General features: G+C 46.2%; 1 protein-coding gene across 6 annotated transcripts in view; it reads right to left on the reverse strand.

Annotated features, from left to right (window-relative positions):
• Positions 1 to 16,443, reverse strand: part of MBOAT1 (membrane bound O-acyltransferase domain containing 1) — a 239,676-nt gene that overhangs the window by 37,177 nt on the left and 186,056 nt on the right. For all 6 annotated transcript variants that reach the window (XR_006608124.1, XM_045085079.1, XM_045085081.1 and 3 more), the window contains 3 exons: positions 13,948 to 14,093; positions 12,866 to 12,943; positions 6,937 to 7,032 (listed from right to left, as the gene is read on the reverse strand). Coding sequence is in view for 5 of the 6 variants with exons in the window: in XM_045085079.1 (XP_044941014.1) it covers positions 6,937 to 7,032; positions 12,866 to 12,943; positions 13,948 to 14,093 (320 nt within the window). In the remaining variant the exon portion in view is untranslated. The remainder of the gene's footprint in view (positions 1 to 6,936; positions 7,033 to 12,865; positions 12,944 to 13,947; positions 14,094 to 16,443) is intronic.

Raw genomic sequence — 16,443 nt, forward strand, 5'->3', positions numbered from 1 at the left:
AAAAGGAAGCAAGAGAGAGAACTCAAATAAAATTCAGAAATGAAACAGGAGAAAGAACAACAAAAACCACAGAAATACAAAGGACTATAAGAGAATATTAGGAAAATTATATGTCAACAAAATGGACAACTTGGAAGAAATGGATAAAATCCTGGAAGTATATAACCTCCCAAAAGTCAATCAGGAAGAAAGAGAAAATTTGAACAGACCAATGACCAGTAAATGAAATTGAATTTAAGGGTCCAGGATCAGACAACTTCATGGGTGAATTCTACTAAACACTTAAAAAAGCCTCAATACCTAGTCTTCTTAAATAATACCCCCACCAAAAAAAAAAAAAAGGAAGAAAAAAAAGAGGAAGGAAAACTTCCAAATTTATTCTATGAGACCTGCGTTACCCTGATACCTAAATCAGATAAAACCATTACAAAGCAGAACAAAAGAAACTACCAAAAAAAAAAAAAAGAGAGAGAGAGAATTGCAGCCAATATCTGATGAACACAGATGCAAAAATCCTCCACAAAATATTAGCAAACCAATTCCAACAATACATTTTAAAAAATCATTCAACACAATGAAATGGCGATTCAATCAAATGGCATTTATTGGAATATTCACCAACCCATCGATGCGATACCTCACATCAATAAGAGAAAGGATAAAAACCATGGATCATTTCAAGATGCAGAAAAAACATGGATATTGTATCCATTCATGATAAAAACTCTCAACAAAGTAGGCTAAGAGGGAATATACCTTAACATAATAAAGGCTGTATATTAAAAAAAAAAAAAAAAAACCCACAGCAAATATCATACTCCATTGTGAAAACTGAGAGCTCTCCCCCTGAGATCGGGAACAAGACAAAGATGTACACTCTCCTTTTTATCCAACATATTACTAAAGGTCCTAGCCACAGAAATCAGACAAGAAAAAGGAATAAAGGTCATTTAAATTGGTAATGAAGAAGCAAAACTTTCACATTTGCATATGACATGATGCCATATATAGAAAACCTCTTGAACTGATAAGGGGATTCAGTAAGATCACAGGATACAAAATCAATGCCCAGAAATCCATTGCATTTCTATACACTTATAAGGAAGTAGCAAAAAGAGAAATTAAGAAAATAATCCCATTTACAACTGCACCAAAAAGAATAAAATACCTAGGAAGAAACCTAACCAAGGAGATAAAAGAGGTACAGACTGTAAACCAAAAATCACTGATGAAGAAATTGAAAATGACACAAATGGAAAAATATTCCATGCTCATGGATTGGAAGAATATTGTTAAAATGTCTACACCATCCAATGTAATGTACAGGTCTAATGCACTCCCCATCAAAACACCAATAGTTTTTACGAAACTAGGACAAATAATCCTATAATTTGTGCAAAACCACAAAAGACTTCAAATAGCCAAAGAATAACAACAAAATCAACCCATCAAATAATATACTTGGTAGAACTCAAACTCATGTCCTTGGAATTAAATTCCAAGTGACGGTGCTAGTTATCAAAAAGCCAGCGGAAGCCTGAATAATAAGCACGAAATAAGCAAATCCTGAAATCTTCCTGCAAAGAATCACTTCTCTGCCCCTGTGACAGAACCCAATTATTCACACCTACTGGGTTGGTCAGAGGGAAGGGTCAAGATATCATAAACCAAGAGAAGAAAACACGTTTCCATGGACAAACAGGCAAATGATCATGTCCCACCAGCAAGGGGCACAGGCAAGAGATATTTCTATGATGCTCCAATAAGGTAACAGGGAACACAGAGGGCTATTGTTCCACTCCTCAAGGCCATAGTTCACCATAATACACACTGGTAATACACTTGCAAATATATTTCAATAATACTTGGGATTTCTTATTATAATCATATGAAAAAAGCAATTATTAAAATCACCAATAAAACCCCCCAACAGAACCACACTGTCTTAGCATTTTGAATAGCCCTTTCCAGCCTCTCCTATGCATTCCACATTCATTAAAAAAAGGGGGGGGGGTCTTAAGTCATGTATTAGCTCTGCAGTTTTGATTTTCCATTTTACTGTAAGCATTTTTCCATGTCACTAAACATCCTCTGAAGACATCAATTTCGTACCATAATTTGATCATTCACCTCTTTTGGACCATTTAGGATGCTCCCAGTTTTTCACTACTATTGACAATAGTAGAACACACTTACGAATAAATTTGATTTCCTGAAGGTAATTCAATCCCTAGGAAAATTCCTAGGGATAGAATATGACTTTTTAAAGATTTTTATTTATTTATTTGAGAGAGAGAGCGAGCAAGCACAAGGACCAGTCGGGGGAGGGGCAGAGGATCGCAAGCAGAATCCCTCTGAGCGCAGAACCCCAAGCAGGGCTCGATCCCACGACCCTGCGATCGCCATCTGAGTCGAGATCAAGAGTCAGGTACTTAACGGACTGAGCCACCCAGCTGCCCCTAGAATATGACTTTTTAAAAGAAAAAAATTCCGGCTTGAAATTTTATGGCGAAGTTGCCTTCCAGAAGGGTAGAACCAATTTATACCAGCGCTCGTTTCAGACTGTGTTTTTTGAAAACACAGAGGCAACCCCCGTTGCGAATGTGGTAGGAGAACAATGATCTGCCTGAATCTGGCCCAGCCAGCAACAAGGAAATAAAGGTTCTCCCTGCTGCTTCCTCAGAAAGCTCAATTTGTACTTTTCTGTGAGCAAAAAAGAATTTGTTCCTGATCATCACAAACTTAGAAGGACTAGAGTACCAGCTTTATCACAAGCAAGTGTTGAGCCTGCCCCAGGAGAACAGTAAATGTTCTGGTATTTTTAATAGCTTGCACTCACAGAGAAACCACAAAGGACATCCCCCGCTGCATGTCTTGATGGAAACTGCATTAGCGTCGATAATAAAACTGTATCTTCTGTGCTATCCTCACTATTAATGCCAGTCCAGCCCAAGGAAACTTGATGACTTTCACAATGATAAATAAAATTTCAAGGCCCAGAATAATCTAAAGCACCGGTTTATGGGTTCCCCCAAATTAAAGACATATATATGTTGTTGGACACAAACGCTGACCTCATCTCGTCCCATTCAATTCCTGTCTGGGCTCTTATTCTAAAGACATTACATAAAGGATGCAAAGCATCAGGACTTGGATGCGTGCTCCAGAGAGAACAGCTCTCTCGTCAGGCTGCTCTAAGACACCAGAATATTCGGCTGCAGAACACTACTTTATTCCTCCCCAAGATAAGGCTTTAAAACTGAAATAAATGCCACTGTGAATACGAATTCCATTCTGAAGGGGAACTGTTGGCTGTTTGCAGGCTCATCCTTAAAACACACATTGGTCAGTAACCTCTAACTGACCGCTTGAGATTTAAAACATCTTTTAAGTTTCAGGTTGGTTATTTCCAAGAAGGTGATTTACGAATGAGACATTTGTGCATTTGTGGTGGGTGGGAGAGAATAATGCTGCTTAACAATGTTCTATAGGGGCACCTGGGTGGCTCAGTGGGTTAGAGCCTCTGCCTTCGGCTCAGGTCATGACCCCAAGGTCCTGGGATCAAGCCCCGTATCGGGCTCTCTGCTCAGCGGGGAGCCTGCTTCCCTTCCTCTCTGCCTCCCTCTCTGCCTACTTGGGATCTCTGTCAGATAAATAAATAAGATCTTAAAAAAAAAAAAAAAAAGAATGTTCTATAATTTTAAAAAAGAAGAAGAAGAAAACACACCCAAGAACCAAACAGCCGGGGCACTAAGAACTAAAACCTATAGGTAATAGACACAGCTTCTTTGTATCTTTTCCCACAGTGTCTTTTCCAGTTCAAACATTCTATGTGGTTTGTTTTGGGTTTTTTTAAGATTGTATTTATTTAGGCAGAGAAAGCATGGGGCGGGAGGAAGGGCAGAGTGAGAAGGAGAAAGAATCTCCAGCAGACTTTGAGCTGAGCTTGGAGCCCCCCCATGTAGGGTTCCATCTCAGGACCCTGAAATCGTGACCTGAGCTAAGATCAGGAGTCAAATGCTAAACGGACTGAACCCCCCAGACATCCCCAAGCTTTCTATAGCTTTGTGTGTAATGCTAGAGCCTTCTTAATACAAGGAGATCTTAAAAATGCCCGAGCACAGGCATCGCTTGAGGAAATGCGTTGGACCCCGCTGTTGGAAGTCAGGCTGACAGTGACAGATTCCACTGTCCCCTGCCGTCCAAGTCCCCAGATCTACCACATTTCATAAGCACGCTGCTGTCTTCCACAAATGTCCTTTATTTTTTTCTTACTGGTAAATTCCGCCAGTTCTGGCTATACTAAAAATGAATCAATGATCATTCAAGAGTTCATGGTGTTACGGACAGAACCGATGGAAGAGGAGGTGTGAGAAGAAGGGGGAGAACTAGGGACACTGGAGGCGTTTCCCCTGACAGGGTCAGAGCGGGGGACAGCTGTTAGCCCATCAAAAGGCGTGCGTTCATAAAACACGGCACTGCTCTCCTACCGCGGCCACAGCTGAGTCCCACAAATCAGGTGGCTTAAAACCAGAAACTTATCATCTCACGGTTTTCCAGAGGCAAGGCATTGGCAGAGCTGGTTCCATCGAGAGGCTGCGGCAGAACCTGTTTCGTGCCCTCCTCTAGCTTCTGGTGGCTTCTGGCCATCCCTGGAGCCCTCCGGCCTGTGGCTACATCACCCTTCCCTGGGCCTAAGTCTTCACACGGCCTTCTTCCCTCTATAGGTCCCCGGCATCTGTGTCTCCCTGGGCCTCCTTAGGAGGACGCCCCCCTCCGTAATGAAGGGAGAGCCCGCCCTCATCCAGCGCGTCCTCATCTTAGCGAGTTACACCTACAAACACGCTCTGTCCAAAGAAGAACAGGTTCTGAGGTTGAGTTCAGGAAGACATGAATCAACCCAGCACACAGTGATGCGGGCACAGGGGGACGTCCCCTGCGGACTCGCAGTTGGTAACTTGACAGGCATCCCACAGGCTTTGCTCGCCCCTGCGTCCTGGAACCCGGCCTGGAGGGTTCGGGGATCTCAGTCAGTCGCTGCGGAGTGATCCATGAATGAACCTCTTGATTCGGCACCAAAGCCTTTCCTTGGATCACGGACCTGCTGAGTGACAGCCTCTCTCTTCCCTAAGCCACCTCCGGACTCCGTTCCTCTAACGTGGACCGAGAGGGTAAAAGAAAGTCCGGAGGCCTGCACTGCAAAGGGAGAAGGAGGCGGCTTTCTGAGCCAACCACGGGTCCCTGTCACAGTTCCGTGCTCTTGTAAAGCTGTTCCCTCTGCCTAAAACACCCTTCCTCCTACCCCACACCTGGCACTGTGCCTAGCATCCTGGGGACTCAAAAGCTCTTAATCTCACAAAACAAACTGAGGGTTGCCAGGGGGAAGGGTGTAGGGAGAGGGTGGGGGGGTTATGGACACTGGGGAGGGTATGTGCTATGGTGAGTGCTGTGAGGTGTGTAAACCTGGCGATTCACAGACCTGTACCCCTGGGGCAAATAATATATATAAATAAAAAAAAATGATAAAAATAAAATAAAAATTAGGGCCAGGAGCTCCTCTAAGTGTATGTGTGTGGGGGGTGGGGGGTTCAGCTTGGGGGTGAAACCAAAAAATGAAGTTTGTTGATTAAACACCAGGGAGAGTTAGGATCGCTGTTTAAAGATGATTTTTAACATGATTTTTAAAATGATTGTTGCTCCCGTATTTTCCCAACCACTTCATTAGAAAGTAAGACGTTTGCGAATCAGTTTCAGAAAACCTGAACAGCGGTGCTGCACAGCCTGCGGGGAGGGGCATGCCGGAAGGAGACACGTCAAAGAGAAATGTAAAATCCAAATCAAAGAGAAATGTAAAATCCAAGAGCCTGAGTGAGTCAGGGAGAACCGATGCACGAAGGGGCAAACCACAGACACAGAGACTTGAGAACAAGAAAGTCCTTGTGCCTCAAAGCAACCTCTGCCTTCCTAAACCTCTTCTTGGTGGGACCCTTGAGTTACACAACTGGCGAAATTCACAGAAATGAGCCACGAGTTGCAACCGCTTTATTTCATTACCTGTTCTCCAATAACTCACGGACTCAAGGCCAAGTCAACCTGAGGGGAGAAGGCAGGCTCTCCCCCTGACCTCAGACTCCTGCAGAAAACAGACCCGAGCTCCTAGGGAAGTAACACGGCCACTATAATGAGTTACAACGACTCACTCTGCCTTACAGTCCATTCCTCAAGATTCATAAAACGCTCTTCCCTAACCAACATCGACAGCGTACACCATTTTCACTGCTCTGCCCACAGACTTCACTAGGTGACCATCAGGAAAGAGGTGGTCCCCTAGGTTAAGGTCATGGTGACAGACAAATGTTTACGATGAGTACAGAGACCCTTGCTGTGCTGGGTATTACCTTCTAGTTGCTGGAAGTCGGGGGAATCTGGGAGAGGGGCCAGGGCAGCTGGGGGCCGCCCAAGGGGGTCTGCTTCTCAACGCGTATGGAAGAATCTTGCTATGATTAAAAATCAGCATGTGATAAACACCAACCCTGTGCTAAGAGCCTCAGACTAGGGGCCGGGAAGCTATTTCTGTAAAGAGCAAGATAGTAAAGGTTTTGGGCTGTGTGGGTCACACATCACAACCACACAACCCTACCACCAGTGCAGCGTAAGAGCAGCCCGAGACGACACGTAAGTGGGTCAGTACCCAGTGTGCTCCAACGTAGCTACAAAAACAGGTGGTAGGACAGGTAGAGCCCACGGACCCCACTTTGCCGCCCCCGCCTTAGAACACGGCAGAGCTCATCAGACCTTCCAACCCAACCTCATCAGAGCGCGATCTTCCCAACCGACCGGTCAATCTAACCGCTTGTGCCTCACAGACCCCAAGAGACCAAGTCGAAGGCCAAAGTCCAGGCGCCCCCCCACCCCCACCCAGATGAAGATACTCACCCCGAGAAATCCGTAGTGAGGATTCCATAGTGGAAGATATAGATGCGGCTGACGTGGCACAGGGTCAGGTAGGCCATGGCGACGAAAAAGGAGTATCTGAAACCAGAAAGAGGGTCCGATGATCAGGCAGGGCGGTGACACCGTCCATCTCCCCCTCGTCCTCCCCCTCACTCCCCACACGCCAGCCACCCCAAAGTCCTCCGGCTCGTCTGCGGCCCAGTCCGTGCACTGCTCTCACTTTCCCACGCACTGTCGGGTGCCCTTCATCTTCTGTCACGGGGACAGCACGATGGAGTCACCCAGGGAGCTCTGCACCCTCCCGATATGGGGGCTGAACCGGTACAGGGGATGTCTGGCAGGTGTGACGGCACTGGGCAGCCGGAGCTGGGAACCACGGCCCTGTGAGGGCTGCACTCGGATTCTCCAATCCACACACCACCGTCCTCACACAGGATCTCTGCAAAATATAGCCCAGTGGGATGCGGCCCACCAGTCCCTTCCTCAGACGCTTTGTGCTCCTGGCTGCCAGTCTCCGTATTTGCTGCCCACTGCTCTGGTCCATCCGTCCACGGCTCCTGCTCAGCTTCACTCACTCTACTTCCTCCTTGGGTGAGAGCGTTCCCAGTGCTCTGCGCGGGACGCTCCCGGCCCACGGCCGAGGCTGCAGGGACCACATACTCTGGATGATTCCATGGCTTCCTACGGACACTGGCCCTGACCACACGGGATGAACTGGCAAAACACACGCACGCACGCACGCACGCACGCACACCCATACACACACGCACATGCACACACACACGCATGCCATTCAGAGCAGTCACCAATTTGCCATTATATCTAGGTGACCTGAAAGGACAAAAATCCACATGAGTGAGTTCTGAGGACGGAACTGTCTTCATTAAGTGACTTGTGGATCTGCAGTCAAATGCTCTACCCCTGAGTTGTGACTTGTGGATCCAGAAGCAGCACGCCATCCAGCAAGACGAGGGGAGCTCCACGGAGCGGTACAAAACGGAAGGTTTGCATAGGCAGAGGGTGGACTAAAGGAGTGACCAGGCAAAGAGAAGAAGGGACTGTTTCAGGCAAGGTCACTTTCTCTCAGAGAGAAGCATCTTACCCTACATCTTCCCTTTGGGGATGGAGAGGGCCGCGCGACAGATCTTCCTTGGTGTGGACCAGAAAACTTCCTGGTTGACCAGAGAAGACCCCTATTTCTGGGGGAGGTTGAAAACTGCAGCGAGGTTAGGGTATTAAGCCTCGGTTGGGGGAGTTGGCCCAAGGGACTCCATTGTGGGTCTGTGGTTTTCTTCCTAATGGTGATAACCGAACTAACCATTGTCTCCCCAACAAGACCAAGAGCCCCATGAAGGCAAGAACGTCTTGGGTGTCTCACGCTCAAGAGCAGACAGCTGCGTGCTACAAGAACCAACAACTAAATGAGTGCTATCTGTCGTAAAAGCCCCCAGTGGGTCCCACGGTCCAGTCACATCCAAACTCCTGAATGCGACGTGTGATTTGCTTCACGCACTGAGCTCCACCTTTCCCTTCGGGACTCCTCTTCAGCCACGCTCCATGTCCCCTTACGTTCAAATGACACCAGCTGCTCCCTCTCCACCCTGAGAGCCTCCTTCTCAGGCTAAATGTCTTCCACATGCCGCTTCCCCTGCCTGCAACCCCCTTCGTCTCTACTCTACCTGTGAACTGCCTAGTTACCTAGTTACCAGGTAGGTCTCAGCAACCAGTCAGTTCCCTGGCTCCCCAGCCCACCTCCAGCACCATTCATTTCTCCATTCTCAGGATTTCTCTAGGGCTGCGTGCCAACATACACAATTATAATGCTGAAATTATATGTATGTGTCTGTTCCACACATGCACTGTGACCTTGAGCATCCCTACCCTTGACCACAGATGGGCTTCGTGGACAGTTAGTTGAAATGAACGGAAAGGAGTACATTCAACATTTCAAATGGCTCAGGAGCCCCTCAGCAACACATACATGCAGAAGGCGTAGCATTTAAACATGGGTCATAACAGAGGGAAGATGGAGATTCTCAAATTAAATTATGCCGAACTGCCCAAATGCACATTAAAATAACTCATGAAGACTGGCGCAACCCAGGGACTCGTGAAGGAGGAATGATAAAAACCCACGTGGTAGGGCCCCTGGGTGGCTCAGTGGGTTAAGCCGCTGCCTTCGGCTCAGGTCATGATCTCAGGGTCCTGGGATCAAGTCCCGCATCGGGCTCTCTGCTCAGCAGGTAGCCTGCTTCCCTTCCTCTCTTTCTACCTGCCTCTCCGTCTACTTGTGATTTCTCTCTGTCAAATAAATAAATAAAATCTTTAAAAAAAAAAAAAAAAAACCCACGTGGTAGCAAGCAAGATCCAGACAGTGAGTGGTAGGAGTTCTGTAAACACCAAAGCACTACCTGTCTTCACGTTCTCTTTACCATTATTTACAAACAAAGATGTTACGACCCCAAAAAAAGACCTTCCCAGACTCGGGTTCATCTTTAAGGCTTTTCAAACAGGAAGACGGTGAACAAAGCGAGTGAAGAAGAGAAAGCAACTCTCTGAAGCGCTGAGCAGAAGAAGGATGGACCTGGGGAGACCTTTCTGCCATCTCACCTCTGCTTCTTTCTCTGGCCAGTTCGCGAGGGTCAAGGCAAAAGCACAAAGTGAATTCAAGAGACAAATTCTCCCAGGGCCCTTTTGAAAGCAACCGTTGCCTGCTTCCTCTTTCTTCTCAACAGACCCTTACATTCCGCAGCCCCTCCACCCAGAGAGAAAACCCAGTTCAACTCATTTGTTATCATAAGAGCTATTTATCAAAGATGGTGCCAAGTATTGTGCCCCACTACAACAGGGCACTGTACTCATGCTCTAGACAAACCTGAAAAAAATCTAAGGAATCCAGGAGTGGTAGAGAGAGCATGTATTCTGGAGAGAGACCAACAGGACTTCAAATCCCAGCAATGGCAAAACTCGTGCGTGAAGTCCAGAGAGCAGTTCTTTTAGGAAGGAGAGCTGTGGCAGAGCCTGGGGTAGAGGGAATCCTATTCCCTTCCTGCCCCAGGTGGTGGTAACATGATGTATTCAGTCGGTACAAACTCATGGATCTGTATGCCTCTCTACTCTGAGCTTTCAATTTCCTCCCCTTGGCTGCGGAGAAAAAGATCTAAATCCCATAGAAGTGTCCTAGAAAGAATATCTTTGCAATAATGATACTGATACACTAAATAAAACTTTATATATTAAAAAACAATGAAAACTATTTAAAAGAGCTTGGCTGGGGCACCTGGGTGGCTCACTGCGTTAAAACCTCTGCCTTCGGCTCAGGTCATGATCCCAGGGTCCTGGGATGGAGCCCTGCATGGGGCTCTCTGCTCGGCAGGGAGTCTGCTTCCCCCCACCCCTGTCTTCCTGCCTGTGATCTCTGTCTGTCAAATAAATAAATAAAATCTTTAAAAAATAATTAAAAATAAAAGAGCTTGGCTTAGCACTTGACACCAAGCAGATACCCACCCCCCCAACAACTGGTCACTGTGTTGCACATTCTGACAAGAAGCTGTCCGTCTGAGGAGGTACAAACTATATTCTGTTCCAGTTGGTTTAGATGGAATAAATGAACACCTGTGATTTCTGTCCAATATAGCGGCTTGGGAAGGAAACAGAGCCGGTGCGCCAAGAATTCTCTAGACAAAGACAACCATGTGTCCAGACATGGGTTAACTCCCCTTGGCAGCAGAGAATGACCTTCTACTCTGCTTCCCAGCCAAAGGACACAACTCTTTGTGACCGGTTCAGCCAGGGGAAGAACACAATTCACAAAGAATCATGAAATCCTGATCCCAAAGGAAACTTAAACCCCACCTTTAAGAGGTGGGAAATCTGATGTACAAAGAAGCTGTGTGAACTATTTGAACTCCCGCTGCTAGAAAGTGCCAGATTTCCAGTCTAATGTTCTTTCCCTGCATCAGTAGGAAGCCACTTCCCTCCGTCCGGAACTCTGAGCCACTCCCTACTTCTGCAATCTTGGCAACCACACCAGCGAAGAAAGAGGGGAAGAACTTGTTCTGGCGTCCTTTCTGGTCTTATGACACAGGCCTCTGCTACCACAATATTATGATGGGGCATCAGTCATAGCCTGTCTGGAAACCACTCAGCTTGGCCAAGGCTGGAGTGTTCCATTCCTGGCCAGAGATGAAGACCGGGCCCAGCGTGGAATGAGTGTGCGTGGAGGTCTCCTGACCCTCTGAAAAATGGTCCACACCCATCGGCATCACACAAGTGTGGTGAGAGATGACAAGCCACAATTTGTAAGGTCATTAAAAATGTGCTATAGAGATGTAACAATATTTTTATTAATTGTCGCACTGCTTCAAAACTCAGGTTTGGGAAAAGGCCAGACATTTTCACTGCCGCCCCCAACACTAAAAACAGCATTTTGCTATAATATGAGGCATTCCCAATACCGGTTCTTGGAAATATGGATTTCCTATTTCCCTTCTGAAGGGGTGACCCAATCCCTTTCAAGGAAGGCATTTGGGAGAAAGAGGATTACAATTCAATTTTTCAGAGCTCATCTGGACACAGAGTTGGGTGAAAATAAAATAAATTCTAATAAATTTTATTAGAATGGTGCAAAAAGGGACACCTGGGTGGCTCAGTTGGTTAAGCAGCTGCCTTCGGCTCAGGTCATGATCCCAGGGTCCTGGGATCGAGTCCCACATCGGGCTCCTTGCTCGGCAGGGAGCCTGCTTCTCCCTCTGCCTCTGCCTGCCTCTTTGTCTGCCTGTGCTCGCTCACTCACTCTCCCTCTGTCTCTGGCAAATAAATAAATAAAATCTTAAAAAAAAAAAAAAAAGAATGGTGCAAAAATATTTTCCCTTGGAAACCAGACATTTGTTGCAAGTAATTTACAAGACTATCCACGAAAAAGTTAAATTTCAATGATTTTCAGAAGGAAAACTATTGTGCTAACTGTCTTATTAATCAAAGACCCTACTGAAGTTCAAAGAAGGCATCTGCTTTTTCAGAAACGCCATCAAGAAAGAAGTCATCGCAGGGCAAATGTCTCTCCAAAGGTGTTTGGTCACTCCTTCCATAAATATTTATTGAGCCCTTACTTGTGCCCAGTATTGTCCTAGACTCTGAGGACACAACAGTGAACTCTGTTTTCATAGAGCTTACGTTCCAGCACCACTGAAAGGCATAATTAATACTGAGGTTTCACACAGACAAGGCTAAACAGATACACAGGTGTCCAAATTGATGATCCAAACACTGTTGCCTTCAAGGCAGAATTAAGTTACCTGCGTAGCTTTTAAATCAAAATATCATAGTACGAATACTTCTTCCCCTTTTAACATTTTATGGTGCATATTTTAAGTACACAAAGTTTCGACGTAGGCACACACCTAGAAAACCACAGCCACATTCCAGGTAACAGACCTATCTGTCGCCCCCACACACACTCTTCCTGCCTCTCTGAGCCGATCCTTCCTGATCTCCGTGGACCAGCCCAGCTCAGTTAACCTCCGATCTGATCTCTGCCACTACAAATTAGTTTGCATTTTCAAGACCAGAATTTCTGTAGCATCGTTCATTCCGCATATTTACTCCACGTCACCGTCATCAATCATTCCCTCTTCTCGAATGCAGAGCAGTACCCCAGTGTAGGGACCACTGGGACTGTCTCCAGTCTGCAGACTATCACAGAGCGGCTTCTACTCTGAAATGTTTGCAAAGTGTCCTCTGAATACTCCCAGCATTTAGGGACCCCCCCACCTCTCCTTCTGATACCCCAGAGAACTTAGGATATGCAATTTGTGGTGGGCAAAACGGGGAAGGTACCCCTTTACCCTGAAACACATCTCAGAGGTCACAAAAAACCCTCACGTGGTCTGGTTCGCTCCCAGAACCTTACCTGTGAATACTGGATACGTTTGCGGTGACCATGATTCCGTAGCACATCAACACCAGCACAAAAAGGTGAACGGAGTACCTAGAAGACATCACAGAGAGGAGGGGCACTGAGTATATTCCAAATTAACAGACCTACTGCACGCCCATACCCCGCCCCCCCAAAAAGCCCACAAGCCATTAACTGCATTTACATAAGAGAAAATAAATCAAGTATTTTTGCTCTGTGTAATCTTGAAATGGCAGGAGGAAGCCATGACACAGGCTGCCAACGGCGGTGCTGGTGAGGTCAGCGATCCATAAATGGAATGCTTACACCTTTGTACATGTACAACCGGGAGTCCAGAAGTATTCTTTCTTTCTTTAGAACATCTTTTTTTATTTTTTTAATTTTAAAGCACCAGAACCCAAACTGACCTTTTCCAGACACCAAGACTGTCACCTGTTTGCTGCTTCAAAATACTTGTCATCCTTTCTCACATTTTTACATTTTTATTGGAGGAGGAAAAGCAGCAGTCTTGTAACCTGAATAATCTCACAAATGTCCTTAAGTTGCACTTCTAGAAAGGTCTGTTCCTACAACATCTCCACCCCCCCCCCCCCCCGTCCCCTGGAGAAGAGTCACTCACAGGGTCACTGACTGGCTTACTTAGTAGCGTGTCATCTACAGACTCTCTCTCTGTTAAGGAATGTCTCGTGTTTCCTCAAACCAGCCCTAGAACTATTGCCCTACTCCAAGCACAGGAGCGACACCAATTACCTCCAGCAGTAATGCAAGGAAAACATCAATATCTACAACACGTAGGAAGGGTTCCTCAGCTGGAAAATGAAACCATATCCTATTCTATTTACATGACCCATGGGGAGGTGAGTCGAAGCATAACTTATAGAAAAGTTCACAGAACTGACTTTTAATGGGTAGTTTATTGGTTCTAGGTTCTTAGAGTACATGGGCATTCCTGGGACATCCCCATTATCCTACAATAGGAGTAAATACATTTCTTTCCTCGGTGCCTGGCAAATGCCAAAAACATTGCCACAAAACACCCAAATGATAAGGATTACAATTTCTAAGCTCATACTCACCAGCCAAAACAAAAGATGACAAAATAGATGCCAAAAACGGTGACAAACGCGTGCCGGACATCGGGACTGGTTTTACCAGGACTCAGGTAGATGCGGAACCAGAACGCAGCGAACAGAGCAAAGAGCTGGCACGCCACGAAATTCACCTGCACGGGGGGTCAAGAGAGAGAGAAAGAGACTCAGATCTTTACCCTTTTACCTGTGTGGGAATCCTCTCTACTCTTTCCAGAGTTCCACACCAAGATGCCTCTGAGCACTCGCACTTGGATTGTTTCCTTGGCAGAGAGTGTTTGTTTGGAAACGACTGGGGAGACTGAAAATTCCCAATGCCCTCCACTGGCGGAAGAAGCGAGGAAACTGAGTTTCATTTCCAATCCTTTAAGGCTAGCCCAGGTGGCTTGTCCACCCACACACAGAGGGCTTTTTAATGTACAACGGCCTCAGGGACTGTGGGGTCAGCTTGCTGGGTCTCTCTCCCCCCCAACCCCATGCCCACCCCCAGCACCATCCTAAGATAAAGCACTGGTTCCTGGAGAATCGAAAATGAATCAAATCCATGAAGCTTCCTTCACTGACTACCTAGGAAACTAACTGCTTCTCTCCAAAGTCATCATCAGCTGTTTTGACTCTAATTTTTCTCATTTTAATTAATGCCAAATTAACAAGAGCACTGCCCAAGCTAAATGGCATGAAAAATCCACACAGAACAGCCCCGCCTTCGACTTCCAAATGCCAACCCTGTCCAATTATGCAAAACAGGCAACCAACTTCCTGGGAAAAATCTCATTGGTCTCTCTCTCAAAAACACTGGACCTGAAAGAAACTATAAAAGCATTCCCTGATGCCCATCGGAAAGATCAGCTGATTTAACCCAAAACCAAAACAGACCCCGTGATGGAACCATTAACGACACCGGGAACAGCGGTTCCAACCCCCCAGAGCTTTCGGAGTGAAAGCTTCGCTTTTAAAAGACACTTAAGGGAAAGGGGATGGAAGATATAAATATCTGAATGGAGCCTCAAATTCAGCCTCCGCAGGTTTTCGCACGACGGAAAATAGTAGCTGTTAGTGACATTCATTAGGGTCTCCTCTGAGGTAGAGCGAGAGGCAGTGACCTCTACTCAATCTGAGCTTATTCTGTTTTCCCAGTAAAAACCAAGACTACTTTGGACCCCTGATGATTCACAGAAATACTTCTGGAGAATTCTTTTGTTTCATTTTTTATTGATTTTTATTAGTACTATTATTATCATTGAGTAGGTTCCATGCCCACCATGGAGCCCTACTTGGGGCCCAAACTCACGACCCTGAGTTCAAGACCTAAGCCGAAATCAAGAATTGGCTGTTTAATCGACGGAGTCACTCAGGTGCCTCTTTTGTTTCGTTTTTAAAAATTGACTGCGCTGAGATCGCCCCCCGCCCCATTAGATCATTTGTGTTCACCGGTCTCTCCAAAAACTTGTTCCCACTACTGCTCACCATCACTTTCTACCCTGAAAGACAGAGAGGAGGTGAACTGTAACCTAGCCTACATGTTATGATCATACCTTCTTTTTTTAATCTAAATCCAATTAGCCAACATATAGTACATCATTAGTTTCAGATGTAGAGTCCCATAATTCAGCAGTTGCATGTAACACCCAGTGCTCATCACATCACAAACCCTCCTTAATGTCCATCACCCAGTTACGCCAACCCCAACCGACCCCCCACAAGGTCATACCTTCTTATGTAGCCTAAATATGCCATCTCAGCTCTCCCTCTCAGACACAGTAGAGAGGGAAAAAACCATCTTAGCAAGGTTCAAAATGTAAAGGAATTGGCAAGTAGAAAGTCAAAGTTACGATCGTCTGTAGGTGATCAATCACACACTCTTTCCTTCTCTCGGCCACAGAGAACACAGTCACTGAGGAGAGCACCCAAGGGGAAATCCGTTCCATTCCTCTGGCCTGGCCCGTAATTACTGAGCACCCCTGCGCGTGAGGAATGACTCAAACGGCAGAGCAGTGGTTCTCAAGTGTGGTTCCCTGACCAGCAGCACGGGCATCACCTGGAAAACCATCAGAAATGCAAATTCTCGTGCCCCACCTGAGACCTACTAAATTAGGCGTTCCCAAGGTGGGTCCGGCACTGTGTGCTTTAACGGTCCCCCAAGGGATGGTGATGCACAGTCACTTTGAGAAGCACTGGAATGGAGAAGAGAGGCCCGGCTCCTGCCTCCAGGAGCTTATACCCTGAGAAAGGAGCACAATAACCTCCAGTCACTGGAAAGTAACATTAATATGATGTGAACTTGTTACATTATTATTATTCTCTTACACTCTGCCCCCTTTAGATCCAAAGTAAATAACAAGAAGTCTCATGATTAAGGAGGGAGGAGGCTCTGGCTGACAATCAGGAAAAAAAACTGTTTAAATAGGTACAAACTGGTCCCAACCCTTCTGACGTAACTGGCATGGCGTCAGGATTTCCAAGGCATCAGGTGGTTCTCATAGG

Source organism: Mustela putorius, unplaced genomic scaffold (genome assembly GCF_011764305.1).
Source record: "Mustela putorius furo isolate JIRA1106 unplaced genomic scaffold, ASM1176430v1.1 tig00000831_pilon_pilon_pilon, whole genome shotgun sequence".
NCBI classification, from domain to species: domain Eukaryota; kingdom Metazoa; phylum Chordata; class Mammalia; order Carnivora; family Mustelidae; genus Mustela; species Mustela putorius.